This window comes from Elephantulus edwardii, unplaced genomic scaffold (genome assembly GCF_000299155.1).
Source record: "Elephantulus edwardii isolate Elephantulus edwardi_28Jun2011 unplaced genomic scaffold, EleEdw1.0 scaffold00024, whole genome shotgun sequence".
Lineage (NCBI taxonomy): Eukaryota > Metazoa > Chordata > Mammalia > Macroscelidea > Macroscelididae > Elephantulus > Elephantulus edwardii.
This window is the reverse complement of record NW_006399774.1, coordinates 16,542,877-16,559,933: the sequence shown is the minus strand read 5'-3', so window position 1 is coordinate 16,559,933 and position 17,057 is coordinate 16,542,877. Positions and strand designations below refer to the sequence as shown.

Genomic DNA, 17,057 nt, shown 5'->3' with positions numbered 1-17,057 from the left:
TGAGAGTTGCCACCGAGCAGGTGGGCTTCGTCCCATGGAGTCTGTTGGGTTCAGAATTGATGTGGTTTCATCTAATAGCAGTAGCAGACCTTCTGCTGTGTAGAAATAAATAGTAAGTAGCCCGCCAGCATGCAGGTTTGGTGTGTGTTTCACTGACCAGTCCATGAAGGGATATCTCATGAGGAAACTCTCTTATTCACACTTAACATTAAGTGTTGGGTTAGGATTAAATGGAAGGAATCCCCTCCCCTGAGGGTGGGAGAGAGTGGCGCAGGGTGGGAATGTTGGTCACTGGGAAGCTGAGACTCACCTTGTTCAAGCTCCAGTATCTGGCACTTGGGGATCAGATTCAAGCTCACTGTCCTCGACCTGGTTTTGAGTCATCGCCGACAACTCACAGTGACCCTCCATCAGGTTTCATAGGCCACAAATCACAATGTAGAGAGGGTGCCCCTCTCTCTCCTGTTCAGTCCTTGGATTTGCACCCCAGAGCTGCAACACAGTTCCCAGCCAGCTGTGCCACCAGAGGGCACTCAGTGAGGCCAGACTGATATCGCCCTTGGTGGGCAGGCTCCTCCCCTGTGATTTGCAGCTTCTGAAAGGCGCACAGGAAGCTCAGCTGTGAGTCAGTTCTGACTGCATGGCAGTGAATTTCTGTTTCACTGTTACGACCTGGCTCTTTTTATTGTCATGTGGACCCCCACCCAGGTGAATTAACAGCTGTTGTAGACAGCATTGTATTTAACTGAAGGACTTGCCTGTGGCCTGGCGCTTGGTGGTGCAGGCTTTAAAGTACTCAGCTGTTAACTGAAAGATTGATGTTTGGAGAGAAAGATGAGGCTGTCTGCATGTGTGTGTGTTTGCGGCCTTGGAAGCACGGTGCATCACCCCCACGCCCCATCTTATCAGGTGACTGTGGGTCAGAATTGAGGGTTGGCCATGGCTAAAGGTTGAGAGAAAAGGCTCAGAAGCAGCTCAACAGGGGCCCGGGAGGCCTTTAAGCTGGGACTGCCAGTGCTTGGTGGCCAGAGACCCAGCCTCACGCTGGAACCCACGCCATCATAAATCGGTGTGCATGCCTCCACTGTCACACGGTGACTGCTGCCGTGACTGGTTTCATCATGAAGGACATCATACGCGGGTGTGTGCTTGTGCAGGTCACAGTGAGCCCCTTAGAGAAATCACTGGAATCCCACAGTTGTAATGAAGTCACGGTGCCTCCCTTCCCCCTGCTCCCCAGAAGGATGGCAGGTGCAGATGTGCTGGGTGGTCACTTGCCAAGCTTGGAATGGAAACCTCATGAGAAACCCCCCCTTGTTTGCACATAACACTAAGTGGTGGGTTATAAGTGGATGTAAATGCTGCTAAGTCCTCAAGGGACGCGTGAGGGGCGGTGGGGATAGACAGGTTCAGAATTGTTGTCGTTGGCTCTTAAAGTCGTTGAGTCCAGCTCACTTTCTCTTCTTCCTGCCTGTTTTCTTGTTTAGTGTTCGTCAGGTTCAACTCCAGCCATGGCTTCCCCGTGGAGGTCAATTCCGACACCAGCATCTTCCAGCTCAAGGAGGCGGTTGCTAGGCGACAGGGGGTTCCAGCTGACCAGTTGCGTGTGATTTTCGCAGGGAAGGAGCTTCGGAATGACTGGACACTGAAGGTGAGTGTCCCTTAGTGGCCAGTTTCTGGGAGGCGGCCAACCTCACAGCTCACACCGCCTCTGCTTCCAGTCTGACATTCGCGCCTTAGATCTAACAGAATAAATAGTGCCTGGGGATTCCTTGAACTTTACTCCACTCTGCTTCATTAATTCTGACCTTCTTAATTATGCATTAAAACAGCAAGTAGGAAGGGCTGGAAGAACTATGATGAGTGAGACAGAGATGGGGAGACACAGCACCCAGGCTGGGCTCCGCAAATAAATATTTACTGACTCCAGGAGCTGCCGTGCGCGCAATTTCTGTGTCTGTTCCATTTCTACCTTACTTATTCCATTTGAATCTTAATGAAGAGGGATCGGAATAAATTGTTCCCAGGCAGGCTGCTCCCTCGGTGCTTGTAGAGGGATTTGTAACCCAAGGGTGACCCCTGGAGGGTCCAAGTGGCTGCAGCTCTGGATCTGAGCCCAAGGAGAGCCAGCTCCAGGTCTGAGTCCAGCTCTCAGGAATTCTCAGGACTTCCCCCGCACAGAGCAGAGACACATCCACAGCTCCTGGCAGGGAAGGAAGAGCAGGGTGGTGGAAACACCGTAGTGTTCACTTCTGATCTCCCTCCTAGATTAGGGCCCCTAAAGTGTGGGGTGAGCGCGGTGTGTTCCAGGAGTCCACAGCTGCCCCACCTCAAAGCCTGGCCTCTTGTGCAGCTGGGAGTTGCATTCGAAGCCTGGATTTGTATAGAGGCTTGAGAACTGACCAGGTGATTGGTAAGCAGAACTTCTGTCACCCACAAGCAGAGAATAGCCCTGTGTCCGGGGAGTCAGCATTCACTGAAGATGCGACAATCTGCTTGTCCTCCAGAGAGTGAAAATAGGCTGCTCTATGGAGGCAAGGATTTTGAAGCTCCATCGCACATACTTGGGGCATGTTGCCAGGAGGGACCAGTCCTTGGGGAAGGACATCATGCTCAGAAGGATGGGGGGACAGTGCAGAAGAGGGAGACCCTGGATGAGACGGATTGACACTGTAACTGGGGCAGTGGGGGTTCAGTATGTTGGAGACAGTGACATTGGCTCAGGACAGGGCAGAGCTCAGGGCTATTGCTCATAGGATCACTAAGAGTCATAGAAGACTCAATGGCACAACAACAACAACAATATCAAGGTCACAGTCCTGGGAAGGCTAGGGGTGGTCTCCCTACGTGGACAGGGTTTCTGTGAGTCAGAAGCACGTGAAAGCATTGAGTTTTGGTTTTCTTTTTCTCTTTGTTTGATTTTATCTCAAAGACGAGGGTAAATTTTGCTGAGTGTGGGATCCTCTTAGAACTCAGAGCATTGGCGTAGTTTAAGAACTGTTCATGAGGGGAAAAGTGTCTCAGCATCCACGTGACTACATGCTCTCTGCAGGGGGTGGTGCACGTGACTATGGGGGAGCCCCCACAAACTCATCCCCCGCCATGTTCCAGAACCAACTGAGCTCCTGGCACTCGTGTTCCTGGCCAGGTGGGAGTGGCCCCTGCATCTGGGAGGTGGGAGTGGCCCCTGCATCTGGGAGGTGGGAGTGGCCCCTGCATCTGGGAGGTGGGAGTGGCCCCTGCATCTGGGAGGCCGGAGTGGCCCCTGCCTCTGGCTGCACAGAGCAGGGCGTGGTATCAACCTCCCATCAGGCATCACTCACTGTCTCTTCAGGGTTATGATACTGCTTTCGGAAATACTTTCTGATTTGGAGCACACAATAGAAGCGATAAATATACCAATTTCCCTTGTCATTCTGCCGCTCTGTGCCCACTGACGGTGGCTTTGGACAGACCTCCTGTGCTACTGGGGTTGATTTTAGGGAACTTGTTTTTAAAAGGGAAGTACATGTACAAAAGAGCATTTTTCTTTTATGTATGTCTATTTAGGTCAGTCAGCTAAAAAGCTTTTTTGTTATACCTAACAATTCCAGAATGCTTCCTCCACATGTAAATATGAGCCACAATATTGTATATTATCAGAACCCACAGATTGTTCTAGAACTCTTCACTCAGCCACTTGACCTGAGTGGTCAAACAGTTAGCAACAATTTTACGTTCTCATTCTGCTAAAACACTTGCTGCAGGTAACTGATTTATATGTATAGAGAGATATAGTTGTTAATTGCCTTCAAGTCAAGTAAATAAATTAATATTTATAACATATCTAGTTTTTATTTGGATTTTTTTTTAATTTGATGAGTGATTTTAAAGTATTTTCAGTGTTCTGGGCTCTCCAGACATCTAAAAAGTGAACAAAGCTCACACTTTCATTAACTAAAAGTGGCAAAAACCAAGCCAACCATCCTCAAGTTGATCCCAACTCTTATCTACCCTAGAGGACAGTTGATGACCCCACAGGACTTCCTAAACTGCAGAGTTTACAGGAAACTCCAGAAGATTGCTCTGCGTTTCTCCAGCAGATCGACTGATAGACTCAGACCAACACCTAGCATTTGAGGGACTTTTACCTCTGTGTCACTGAAGCCTTATATTCTTTCATTAATGTTGTGAACCATCGAGTCAGCAACAGGTTCTCAGAGGCTGTAAATCTCACAGGATGAGATTGCTTCCTTTTCTCCCTCAAAGCACCTGGTGGATTCAAACCATATACCTTTGTGTTGGCAGTACAGTTCCTTACCATGAAGCCGCAGCCTCTTTCATTTGGGCCTCTAAAACCCATAGGACTTTGAGATTGAACCCTATGGCACGACTATAATTCATAAGTAAAAACTGTCAGCAGTGAAGTCTGGTTTGACCTACACCGACACAACATCAGGCCGTCCAATGGGTTAACTGCCACAAGGCAACAAATGACACACAACATCACACAGTTTTCTAGGTGAGGGAATCACCTGTTTTTTAGAGTCTGTGGGAAAGGTTTCAAGGGAGAACAGACATTCAGGCAGAATTCCAAAGATGGGATCAGAGTCTGTGCCTGGGCTTTGTTCTTCTGGAACTGAGGAGAGAGGTTTGAAGAGTAGATGAGAAAGGAGTTTGGAGCTGTGTTTGAAGGAACCTGGGCTGACTTGACTTTGAGGCTTCATGTCAAGAAAACAGGTGTAGAGGTGAGGAAGCACGGAACACTATGTTGGACTCAGTTTGAAGGTTGGTGGTTTTTTATATACACGATCAGGGCTGATATGATGTGATGATATCTAGGGGTCAATTGGGAATTTCTGTCTGGCTGGTGATAGCCCTCCCTTGAGTTTCCAAGATTGTCGATCTTTGTGGGTAGAGATTGCCTCTTTTATCCCCCCAAGGAGAATCTGGAACTTAGGGCCTTTGGTTTAGCATCGTGATGTTACACACTGGGGTTCTTTTTATTATTATTATTATTTATTATTAATTATTAACTTTAATGAAAGTTTACAGAGACTTAGGGTTTCAGTCATTCATTGTTGCACTTTTCTCCCTGCCCACTCCCTCCCCCCATTCACTCTTCTCCTTGAAAAGAAAAACTCTTTCATTGTTATGCAAATCCCAGGGCTCTTTTTTTAAGGACTGTTTATGTAGAGGTGAATGTTGCAGGTTTGGATAAGGTGTAACTGCCATATAACAGTGTGCAAGAGGTTCTGTGGATGGCAATTCCTTCTTTCAGGTAACAAGAGAAAAGGCCCGCCAAGGCAGCCTCATCTAGACAGCTGGCAGTTCTGAGGATGTCTCATAGATCCTTAAATTCTGAAGCAAAAGGTGAATTTAAAAAATTTCCTGTCTTTTCAAATATTGTACAAGTGTATAAAGGAGGGGAATCAATGTGTAACAATGCTCTGAATGAAAGGGGAACAGAAACAAAAGAACTGCTAAACAGCAGGTGTGTTGTGAAAAGACGAAGGAAGGAAGGAAATGGTCTTAGGGACTATGGTAACTTTGGGTCATTGAAGGCCAAGGTCCAGCCTAGTGGCTGGTGAAAGCCCGACCACAGGGGCTGGACTGTGAGCAGTGCAGCAGGAGCCAAGAGATGTTTGTGCCATGTATGGACACTCTTGTTAGGGATGGGAAGGAGAGGCCAGGTCCGTTCATGGTGGGAGCAGCACACCCACGCTGTATTCTGCTGCCTCCTTTAGGCCTTGGCTGCATCCACAGTCATGTAGAGACGTAGTCAGTATAAAAGTGCAATCTCAGTTTAAAAGTCTAAACATTTTACATGTACACTTTTAAAAATATATATTTGGATAGATATAGAGATATAGACAGAGATATAGACAGAGATAGATAGATAGATAGATAGATAGATAGATAGATAGATAGATAGATAGATAGATATTTACAAATTAAAGCACCTCTCAGCCTCTCAGCTGTTTGGAGCATAGGCCTTCCATGACACACAGGGAACAGATTAAATGATGCCAGAGTTGATTTTGACTCATTATAGCAGAAGCAAGCATTGCCAGACCATGCACCATTTGCATGACTATTACTTTGCCTGAATCCACTTTTTTTTATCATTTTTGTTTATTATTGGTTTGATTACAAAGTTCATATACCTTGTGTTTCACACTATTCTTCTTCACATCATGCTTCATACAGTAATTCCCACGCATTGTGTTTTATACAATTAATCACCATTGGATGTTGCCCATCATTACCTTGTCTTTTCGGGTCCCCACCAGATCCTTCCCATTTCTTTCAACCCCTCCACCCACCAAATTGCGCAACCCTGTGCTTTCACTCTCATCCATCATGTTATAGTTTTACTTAATTATATGGCATTAGTCTCCATTCCTAATTGTAAAACTGATACTCTGTGAAATGTTTACACCATGTTATTGTTATGTGCCATCTAGTCACCCATGACTCCTAATGACTCCATGTGCAATAGCGTTTAACCCTGCTCTATCTCGAGCCAGTCTTACTGACCCTGACGTACTTAATCCTATTGCTCCGATTACCATGTCAATCCATCTCACCCAGGTCTTTCTTTCTGGCACTGTACCTCCACCTTTCCAAGCAGGATGTCCTTCTCCAAGGACTGGTCTCTCTTGGCCATGTGCAGAAAGTATGTGAGATGGAGCTTCAAAATCCTTGTTTCCAAGGAGAAACTTGGTTTCACCTTATCCAAGACAAACCTATTTGTTCTGCTGGTGGTCCATGGTATGTTCAATACCCTTCTCCAGCACCACAACTCAAAGGTATCAACTATTCTTCTATCTTCTTTAGTCATAGTCCAGCTCTCTGATGAGTAATTGTGAAGTAATTGTGAAGACCATGGCCTGGATCAGGTGCATCTTAGTCTCTAGACTGACATCATTGCTCTGTAGCACTTTGAAGAGCTCCTTGACAACAACAGACTTCCCCAGTGTAAATAGTTTTTGACTTCCTAACTACTAGTGCCAAGAGTGTTGATTATGAAGTCAACCAAGATGAAATTATTAACAACTTCAATCATCTCTATCCATCATGAAGCTGTTAATTGACACAATGGTGACAATCTTTGTCTTCTTGATATCAAGCTTCAATTTATAGTTTAGCTTTTATGTATTTAAATTGTATCTACATTTTCAATTTGCAGATCAAAGGAAAATATTTTCTAGAAATATTTTCTAAATATATTTTGTATTTAGAGATAGAAGCCTACGTGCATCTTAATTTGCTTCTTTGTAAGATGGAATTATAATACCTCAGTCAATGGAATGCTAAGGGTTAAAATTAGTTAATTATGTAAATTATGTAAAAGTAATTTATTATGTAAAGCTCACAGAACAGAATGTGGCTTATAGTAAGCACTGTATAAATGCTAGAAACCATTAATATCATTATTATTAGACAATTACTTCAAAATCTATAAAATCAACTTCAATTAACCATGAGTTCTGTCTGCTGTGAATTATGATATGTTTATCTGTAATGCATTAAAGCATAAAGGCAGTGGACATCCAGTGTGTGTGTGTGTTTACACTAAAATATATAGACACTATTTTCACTAAAAAGAGTTCCGGAATTTATCAATAAATTTGATCTCTTAAATATATGAGTTTTACTCATCTGAAAAAATACTAATATTTTAATTTAGCAAACTTGAAAAAAGTCATTTCCTTTTACAAACTCCATAAAAAAATAAAAATAGAAACCCATAGCTATACTATTCAGGAAATGTTCATCATGATATTATTGGTATGATATATATTTTAATAAAGCAAATATCTTGCTCATACTCTATTTGCTAGATTGGAAAGATTAGAAAGAGCTATACATTGCTTTCCTACTTTGTAAATAATCCTTCTGTACGTGTTTGTATTCTTCTTATATTTACATGAATGTAATTAAAAAAAAAACAAACAACCACAACCCAAACAAAACAAACCTCAGATGCATTGCCTTCAAATCAAACCATTTCACAGCTGACCCTCTAGTGGGTTTTGAGAGATTGAACATTTTGTTCCCCATGGAGGTGCGGGTAGATTTGAACAACCAGCTCCCTATGGACAAAGCCCCCTTTGACATAATGTTTACAACAGATCAATTCGTTTCTCTTTATAAAGGGCTCTTTGTTCTTGTAAGAACATTCAGGGCCTAGTAAAATAGTGATAACCCTTCCTCCTAACCTTCACATTCAGCATACCACAGTGTATCAAGCTCCCTGAAATTACTTTCACACGGAAAATAAACATTATCTTATAGCTGCATATACCGCAACTGGGGGCCTTTTAACTAGATGATGTGCTAAAATCATAGGAATGAGAAAATTTAGAAATAATCAATCAATCAATGAATCAAGAAAGAATAAATCGTTAGATTGATTCACCTTAGCTACATTATTTTTGTGCATACCAATATAGGGCGCCCTGGTGACCTAGTGGCAAGACACTGCACTGTAATCCCAAAGTAACAAGGTTTGAGGCCACCAGCTGCTTTGTGGGAGAAGGAAGGGTAATTTCCTGTGTGATTAACTGCCTCTGAAAGCCCGCTGGAGGGTCAGCCATTGGTTGGTAGAAACTGTACTCCAATCCCCAGAGCATGCCATTTGAATCCACCAGCTGTTCCACAGAAGGGTGGCCAGTTTCTTTCGACACAATTAACAGGCCCTGAAAACCTGCTGGAGGGTCAGCTATGGGTTGGTTCTGACTTGACGGCACACAACAGCGACAACCAATGTAGGTCTGTTAATGAACCTGGGTGACACAATGGCTAAGGGCTCGACTATTAAGCAGGAAGCTGATGTCTCCAACAACCCATGGGCTTCATGGGAGCTCCTTCATGGCAGATGAAGATCATCACAGCATAAATCCTGTGGAAGTTCTGCCTTGTAACATGGGGATGATCATGAAGCAAATTCAGCTGCAGAGCGTCTGACAACAATGAGGTCAAGAATCATGCCTTTGAGTTATGGTGCTGGCTGAGAGTGTTGGATGTGCCGAGGATTTCCAAAAGAACATACAAATTGGTCTTGAAGGAAGTTCAGCCAACGTTCTCAGAGGTGAGGATAATGAAACATCATTTCACATGTTTTGTACGTGTTGGCAGGAGTGACGAGTCCTTGGAAAAAGACATCATGCTAGGAAATGTAGAGGGTAAGTGATGTAGAAGTAACCCCCTCGGCTAGGTAGATTGGCACAGGGACTCGTAACAGGCTGGAGATCATGAAGTTGTTACAGGGCAGGGCCCGGTTCTGATCTGCTCTTCATAGGTTCGTTATGTATCATAGTCAACTCAATGGCACCTAACAATGACAATAGGCTTATTAACCAAAATATGAGAAGTGTTGACATATTTAAACTATTATTCTAGAGAAGTTACTTCATTTGTATTGCTGTTGTTGTTAGGTGTCATCGAGTCATAGACAACTCTTAGCGACCCTATGAATGAAAGGCCTGAGCACTGTTCATAGCGTTTCCGGAAGCAAGCCATTTCAGAAGTGGATGCCACTCCTGCTTCCAATCATTTGTATTATGAGGTAATGTAATTTTAGCTATGAGATGAACTTATAAAACAGAAGATGAAATAAGATTATCCTACTGCAGAGACATTTTTGTTTTTAAGATAATCCACCAAGACCGTGCTGTTGTTCTTGGGTGCCGTTGGGTTGACTCTGGCTTAGAGTGATGCCGCCTCCAGCACATTACAGCATCCTCACCATCCTTGCCCTTGTTGGTACCCACGGCTGCAGCCACCGTATCGCTCTGTCTTATTGTGGATCTTCCTCTCTTTCACTGACCCTCTAATTCACCCAGAATGATGCCCTTCTCTGAGTTCCGGTACCTCTTTACCACATGGCCAAAGTACTTGCCATCTTTGCTTGGAAGAGCATACTGGCCACATTTCCTCTAAAACATTTGTTATTCTCATAGTCCAACAAATATACAGTATTCTTCCCAATACCATCATTGAAAGGCCTCAGTTCTTCAATTTTCTTTATTTATTGCCTGTTCTTTAATGCATATGATGCTATAGGAAATGCAGTGGCTTACATCAGGTACACCTCAGGCTTCAAGATGTTAGCTTCACAACTTTAAAGAAGTGTTTTACAACAAATTTGTCTAGTACAATACATTGTTTGATTTTTAAACTCTTGATTTCTTGAGTCTTCATTGTAGAGCCAAGTAAAATGACACTCTTGACACCATTCAGTCTTTCTACATTTATTATGATGCTGCTAGCTTGGTTATTATGCTGTGTACCCGTGTATATATGCACATGGGGGGAGCTCCAGTGATGCAATCCATACGGAATTGCATTGCTAAACCAAAATGCAGCACCTCTGTGCTACTTTGAAATTACCAGTTGCTCCAGGGACAAGGATAGACAGTCTACTATTTGTAGCCTCCTGAAAATCCATTGAAGGGCTCAGCTTTGAGTTGGTTCTGATTCGGTGGCAATACACACATGTTGTTAGGTTGTTACTCGATGTTGTCGAATCAACAATAACTCACAATGACCCTAAAAACAACAGATCTGAACCCTGTCCTATCCTGTGCCATCCTCACAATCTCTGACTCTCTTGAGCTCATTGGTGCAGTCACTCTATCAGTCCACCTTACTGAGGGTCTTCCTCTCCTTTTCTGTCACTCCGCTTTCCAAGCATAATGTCCCTTTCCAAGAAATATCCCATAGCTGACCCTCTGGCGAGTTTCCAGAGGCAGCTAATCAGATGGGAGGAGATTGTCCATCCTGCTCCCGCAGAGCAGCTGGTGGCTCGAACTGTGTGCCTTCAGGATTGCAGGGCAGCTTCTTGCCCCAAGACCAGTGTGTGTGTGTGTGTGTGTGTGTGTGTGCGCGCGCGCGTGTGCGTGCGTGTGTGTGTGTGGGTGCGCGTGTGCGTGCATGTGTATTATATAAAAACTAATATCCAGACTAACCACTAAAATACTTAAATGGCTAAAGTTAAAAATAGTGACAAGAACACATGCTGATGAGGATGTGAAGAAATTGGACCATTCATGAATTGATGACCAGGAAAAAGCAAAAGGAAACACAACAACCTTGTAGAAACAACTCCATATTGTTCCCAAAGGTGCCATTTTTATGGAAGAAGGCTGCCACGTCTGTCTGTTCAGGAATGATTGGTGGACTTGAACCAAGGACCTTTCAGATGGCAACTGAGTGCTTAAGCAGTGGGCCAATCAGGGTTACTTAAACAAAAGGAAGCTAGGTCAAGTGCTATATTCTCCATGAAGGGTCATGCAATGATTACTTGGTAAGTAAGAGAACAGTTGTGCATATGGAACTATGATTACCATAGGAATAACACCAGCATCCTTGACGAAAGCTTGGTATGTTAATGTAACTCCTACTGGCCTTGTTCAAGTAAGGTAATGCCTACAGCTCTTGAGTTCTTACAAAGGGCCAGTGCTGATAATTTCATGTCAGAATCTAGAGTCCAGGGTGACCACCTATGAAGTAAGCACACTTTTCAGAAAATTCTTCCTTGCTGTGTTTGTGTCTCCATGTTTATATATGATACCATTGCTGATGTCAGGTGTATCTTCAGAGAACACCAGAAAAATGTCTATTTGTGTTTTAGAGACTATATAAAGGCATTTGACTGTGTGGATCATAACAAACTATGGCTAACATTGAGAAGAAGGGGAACCCCAGAGCATTTACTTGTGTTCGTGTCAAACTTACATCTAGACCGAGATACAAGGTACAACCCTGACACACATCTTTCTTGATTTTTGAGCCATGCAGTCTCCCCTTGCTCTGTTCAAACAACAGTTTCTTACATAATTCAAAACCGTATGAAACATTATTAACCATTAAAAAGAAGCTTTGACATTTCAAAGCCCTTGCAGACAAAGGAAATATCGTCTAGGATTCCATAGATAAGTCAGGTTTATGAGGAGATAAAAGGTCCCAAATGACAGAAACACCCAACCAGACAGAACCCAAAAAAAGAATCTGAGATACCATTCACTTCTATGCAGCTGAAGTCAGTCCATGGATTTACATCAGCCTCTCGCCTGCAACGTTTCCACTGTCACCATCGCCACCACCCTTTTGCACACGTTTTGCAAGGCAGGCTATGTGCAAGCCACTGAACTTCTTGAACAAACCAGTCCCCCAAATCTAAGCATAGGATGTATTTGATTAGTCTGTAATGCAAAGGCCTGTCTTATAGGAAACCTGACAAATGAAAGAGAAGAGATTACACACCGTGAAAATCTTATTACTATTCACTGAAGTCCTAGTTCTAATATTCTGCCCGGTTGTCTCTGTTATTGAACTCCAATTCCAGCATACCAATTGACCTGATTTTGTTGAAGAAAATACAGTCATCATCATTTTAGGGAAGAATTTAAAGAAAGAAGAGTTTATGTGTATCTACTACATTATTCATTCTGAAGCTACTGAATCTCAAGTACTTCTCCCCAATTCTGCCTTCTCTTCCTTCTCTCTTCAACTAACTGGTAAAAAGCCCCAGATTACTGCCAGATCATAATTGCCATCTTAATATTAAGAAGGTATTTAAAGCGTATGGGCCGAGCACCGGTAAACAGGGGTGCAGTTATTCATCGTCCTGGCTGCTGGGTTGGTATTCACTCTGATTACCATTTGTTTTGGTTAAATAAGGAGCTAAAGAAGAGATAAGGTAAAGTAGGAATAATAACAGTTTTAAAAGTTCCTTTCTGCCTTTTCTGATTTCTGTTACACATGAAAAGCAACTAAATGAGAAAGAGTAGTTTGGCTTTATGTTATGTCTTATTTCCTTTCTTTTCCAGATTGTGGGTTTAATTACAGTGAGACTAATATTCTTATAAACCATATAAACCAAAACCCAACCTATTTCCATCAAGTCAGTTCAGACTCATGGCATCCCTCTGTTGGGTTTTCAGAGACTGTAAATCTTTATTGGAGAAAATGATGCGTCTGTCCACTTAGGACCAGCTGCTAGTTTCAAACCAATGAGCTTACAATCCATCAAATAATAGACAATGCCACTAGGGCTCCTTTTTAATCATGTGTTATCGTTGTTAGGTGCTGTCTACATCTCCTAAGAACCCTGTGAACAACAGATCTGAACCTTGCCCTATCCTGTGCCATCCTCACAAACTCCAAGATGCCAAAGCCCATCGCTCCACTCACGGTGCCAATCCATTTTGTTGGGAGTCTTCCTCTTTTTCCCTGAGCCTTCACTTTTCCTGGCATGATGTTCTTTTCTAAGGACGCTGCCCTTTTGACAACCTCCCCAAAGTATATGAGACAAAGTCTTATCATTCTGGCCTTGAGGGAGCACTCTGCCTGCACCTCGTCCAAGACATGTGTGTTCTTGTGGAAGTCCATGGGATGTTCAGTACTCTTCTCCAGCACCACCACTCAGAAGTGTTGATGATTCTTCTGTCATCCTCATTCATATTCCAGTTTTCAGAGGAGTGGAAAGTAATTGAAAAGATCATGGCTTGGATCAGATGAACATTAGTCTTTAAAGTGACCTCTTTACTCTCAGGGCTCTGGACAGGTCCTTGACCACAGATTTTCTCAGTGCAACATGTCTTTTAATTTCTTGGCTGCAGATACCATGGGTCCTGATTGTGGATCCAAATAAAATGAAATTGTTGACACCTTCAATCTTTTGATAACCCATAAAGCAGATATTCAATCAAATAAAACTCTCATTGAGTGAGTGGAAGTTGGCCTCATGTCCTTTCTAGAGCATGGCGGGTTGGGCTAAGAGGTGAAGTTTTGATCATATGTAGCTGTGTAGGCACAGAAACTCGTCTGAATTGAAGTAAAGCATTAAGTCTTCCTGGACGGTGGTGCAAACTCTCCACTTAGACACTTAGTGTAGATGGAGTACTCTGTTGTTGTTGTTAAGTGCCCTTGGGTCAGCTGGGATCCACAGCGACCCAGTGAGCAACAGATCTAAACCTTGTCCTGTCCTTTGCCGTCCTCACAGTCTCTGCCTTGCTTAGCCCCATCCCGCAGTCACTGTGAAGGTCTACCTCTCTTCCTCTGACTATTTTCTCAAACTTGATGTCCATTTTCAAGGATTATCTTCTCCTAACAACGTGCACAGAGTATGTGAGACTGAGTTATGTCACCCTTGCCTCTAAGGAGCACCTTGGTTGCACTTTTTCCAGGACAGATTATTTGTTAGTTTGGCAATCCAGGGTTCTCTTCATCAGCATCAGAGTTCAAAGACGTTGATTCCTCTTCACTTTTCTTTAGTCTTCGTTCCATTTTAACGCACATGGGAAATACTCTAGTATTAATTGCTTATGGATTTTTTTTTAAAAAAGAAAAACTGTGGGAAGCCAAATTTCATACTAAATATTTATAATAAGCCAAATGCTATATCAGGATATGAGGGAGGCATAGATGCAAGCTGGAATTCACCCTGAAGCACTAAGACAAACCTTAAATGTTTACAAGGGTAGGCAAGAAGGCAATTCTTAGGCATTTACATGATTCTTGTATTGTATTTGCTAACCCTTTCCTCCTGAGTCAAGCATAAGGTTTTCAATAGAAAGAGCTTCGCTTCATTTGCATTGAATTCTCTGTGCCATAAAGGCACAGGGAAAGAGAGATGGGGTTTCACTTGTTTGAGAACTTGTTTGCCTCCTGCCTTACCTCTTTTTACTTACACAGTCTTGGTGTTCTATCTTATTATTAAGACTTTTTAATATAATTTACCCTCAGTCTACAACAGAAACTATTAAAAGCTATGTTTTAGTCTTTTGTACATAAGAACAATTACGTAGACTAGTATGCATTCATTTAGTGATCTGAGGGAAGGGGTGATAATTTAGTGGCTGTGTTTGTGTCAACTGCATGATATTGAGAGCTTTATTTTGTCACTGAATTATATTCCATGGAATGTTCCTGTCATAACATCCTGGCCTGTTTGTGTTCAGATATCTTAGTTTTGCGTTCAGCAAGCAGACTCATTTTGGCAAGGTGCTCTGCTTCTCAAACTAATCTGACATTCGGCCACTGGAGGAAGAAGTGAGGAAGGTTGTAAGCGACCTGTGATGTGGATGGTTTGGAGTACATCATGAAGTCAATTTCGAATGTGGAGTCCTCTGAGCACCCAACACAGGTTTTCCATGCATACTTCGCTATACTCTCACACTCTTAAGCATTTCAAAGGGAGTTGAATCTCTATGTTTGCATTCCATTTATGCATAATTCATCAAAGCTTTGTTCAGAAAGGAGAAAACAAAAACCAAACTTTTTCTCAGATCTTTCTAGTGTTATTTAAGACTTGGACAGCCAGAGTTTTGCAATCTGCTCAGGTAAGCAGTATCTGCTCCCTTCCCTTACCCATGCTGGCCCTTCTCGTTTTGAACCATTGAGACAGTTGCATGCTAGTGTTTGTTGTTGTTAGCCAGCTGCTGTAGTACCATCTGCTCCGACTCAGGAATTGTTGTGTCTAACAGCACACTGTGCTCCTGAGCTGTCCTCACAGTCAAGAGGCTGCTTGGGCCCATTTCTGGGCTGTCATGTTCTTCTTATAAAGGTTTAAACACCTCTGATTCTATTTTTTTCATTCCAGAAGAGTGTTGTGATGCCATCCACGTATATGCTGATTGCCACATGTTAGATGTTACACCATCAGAACTGTACCATCTTCTAGGTGAGGTGGCTGAGCCGGAAACCAACTACGTTTTTCAAAGCCCAACTATGCACAAGTGGAAGAGAATGACTCAGCAGTCAGACTGGTTGTCATGACCAAATGCTTTCACTTCTCCAGTCTTTCTATTTCTCCTTCTTTAAATTAAAGTCATAAGGGTGCCTGCGAGAGCCTTGTATTAAATTGTGCCTAAGAAGGGTTGACACACAAGCCAACATTTGAAAACCCCTCTATATCCAGCCGATTCCAGCCTGTAGTGACCCTGTAGGACACAAGGTTGTTCGGTACCATCGAGTCAAGTACAACTCATAGCAACCCTCTGAACAACCAGGCCTGTCCTAGCTCATGCCAACCTCACACTCTCTGACACACTTGAACCCACTGCTGCAGCCACTGTGTCAAATCAGTGCTTGACCTGTTCTGCCCACGAAATGACCCTCAAAAGAATAATTCACATATGTAAATACAAAAAACACTTTATTTCAGAGAGTGCTTATCCACATGTGGAAGCTTTCTCCCTTAGCAGAAAGGTGGAGAGAGAAAAAAGCCACGAGTCTCCCTGCGCAATTGTTTTTAGGCCTTCCCCCAGTGCTTCTGTCCAGGGCAGGGAAATTGGAAGCCTGGTTGGTGGGCCAGGGAATCAGTCATGTGGGTTTTGATGGGCTGGCTACTTTGCCCGCCTTTACTCTTTTTGTGTCACGTAGACACTAGTTAATTCTTTACTTTGCAAGGACAGATAAGACTTTACCTTTTCTAAGCTAAGAATTTTTATGGCCTGCTTCTGCTTCTGGGATTAATGGTGTTCCTTTTTTTTTTTTTTGTAAATGGGGTTTAGACCCACAATACTACAAGGCCTGCCCCAGTTACTGTTGTTGTTGTTGCTGTGTACCATTGAGTCAGATCCATCCCATAGCTAGCGTTTCAGTGGGTTTTCTGAGGCAGTTTAATTTCAGGAGAGGAGCTTGCCCATCCTTCTGTGGAGCTGCTGGTGAATTTAAACCACATGCCTTTGGGATTGCAGCACACTTCCTTAACTCTAGGCCCCCAGAGCTCACTAATTTAACTTCTTGGAACAACTAACAAAATTAACATAGCTCTTCTTCTTTAATATGTGCCGTAGATTCACCCCACGTTTTGGCACACTCTGATTAACTCACTGTCATACATCAGCTCTGACTCCAGGCCCTCCATCAGCTTCCTGATGCTGTAAATCCCATTGGGAAGAGACCACCTTTCTTTCTCCTGAGAAACTGCTGGAGACAGTGGCCCCTGGGTTAGCGGCACAATCCACCAAGAAACCAGTAGAGCTCATGAACACTCCCTAAAGGAAAAACCTTGACCTTCAGACAAACTTCTATTCCACTCTCAGGCGGCCCTCAAAATGGCA

General features: G+C 43.2%; 1 protein-coding gene across 1 annotated transcript in view; it reads left to right on the top strand.

Annotated features, from left to right (window-relative positions):
• Positions 1–939: 939 nt before the first annotated feature.
• PARK2 (parkin RBR E3 ubiquitin protein ligase) overlaps positions 940–17,057 on the top strand; it is a 1,426,764-nt gene continuing 1,410,646 nt past the window's right edge. The window contains exons 1-2 of the mRNA XM_006882824.1: positions 940–949; positions 1,488–1,651. Of these exons, the coding sequence (XP_006882886.1) occupies positions 940–949; positions 1,488–1,651 (174 nt within the window). The remainder of the gene's footprint in view (positions 950–1,487; positions 1,652–17,057) is intronic.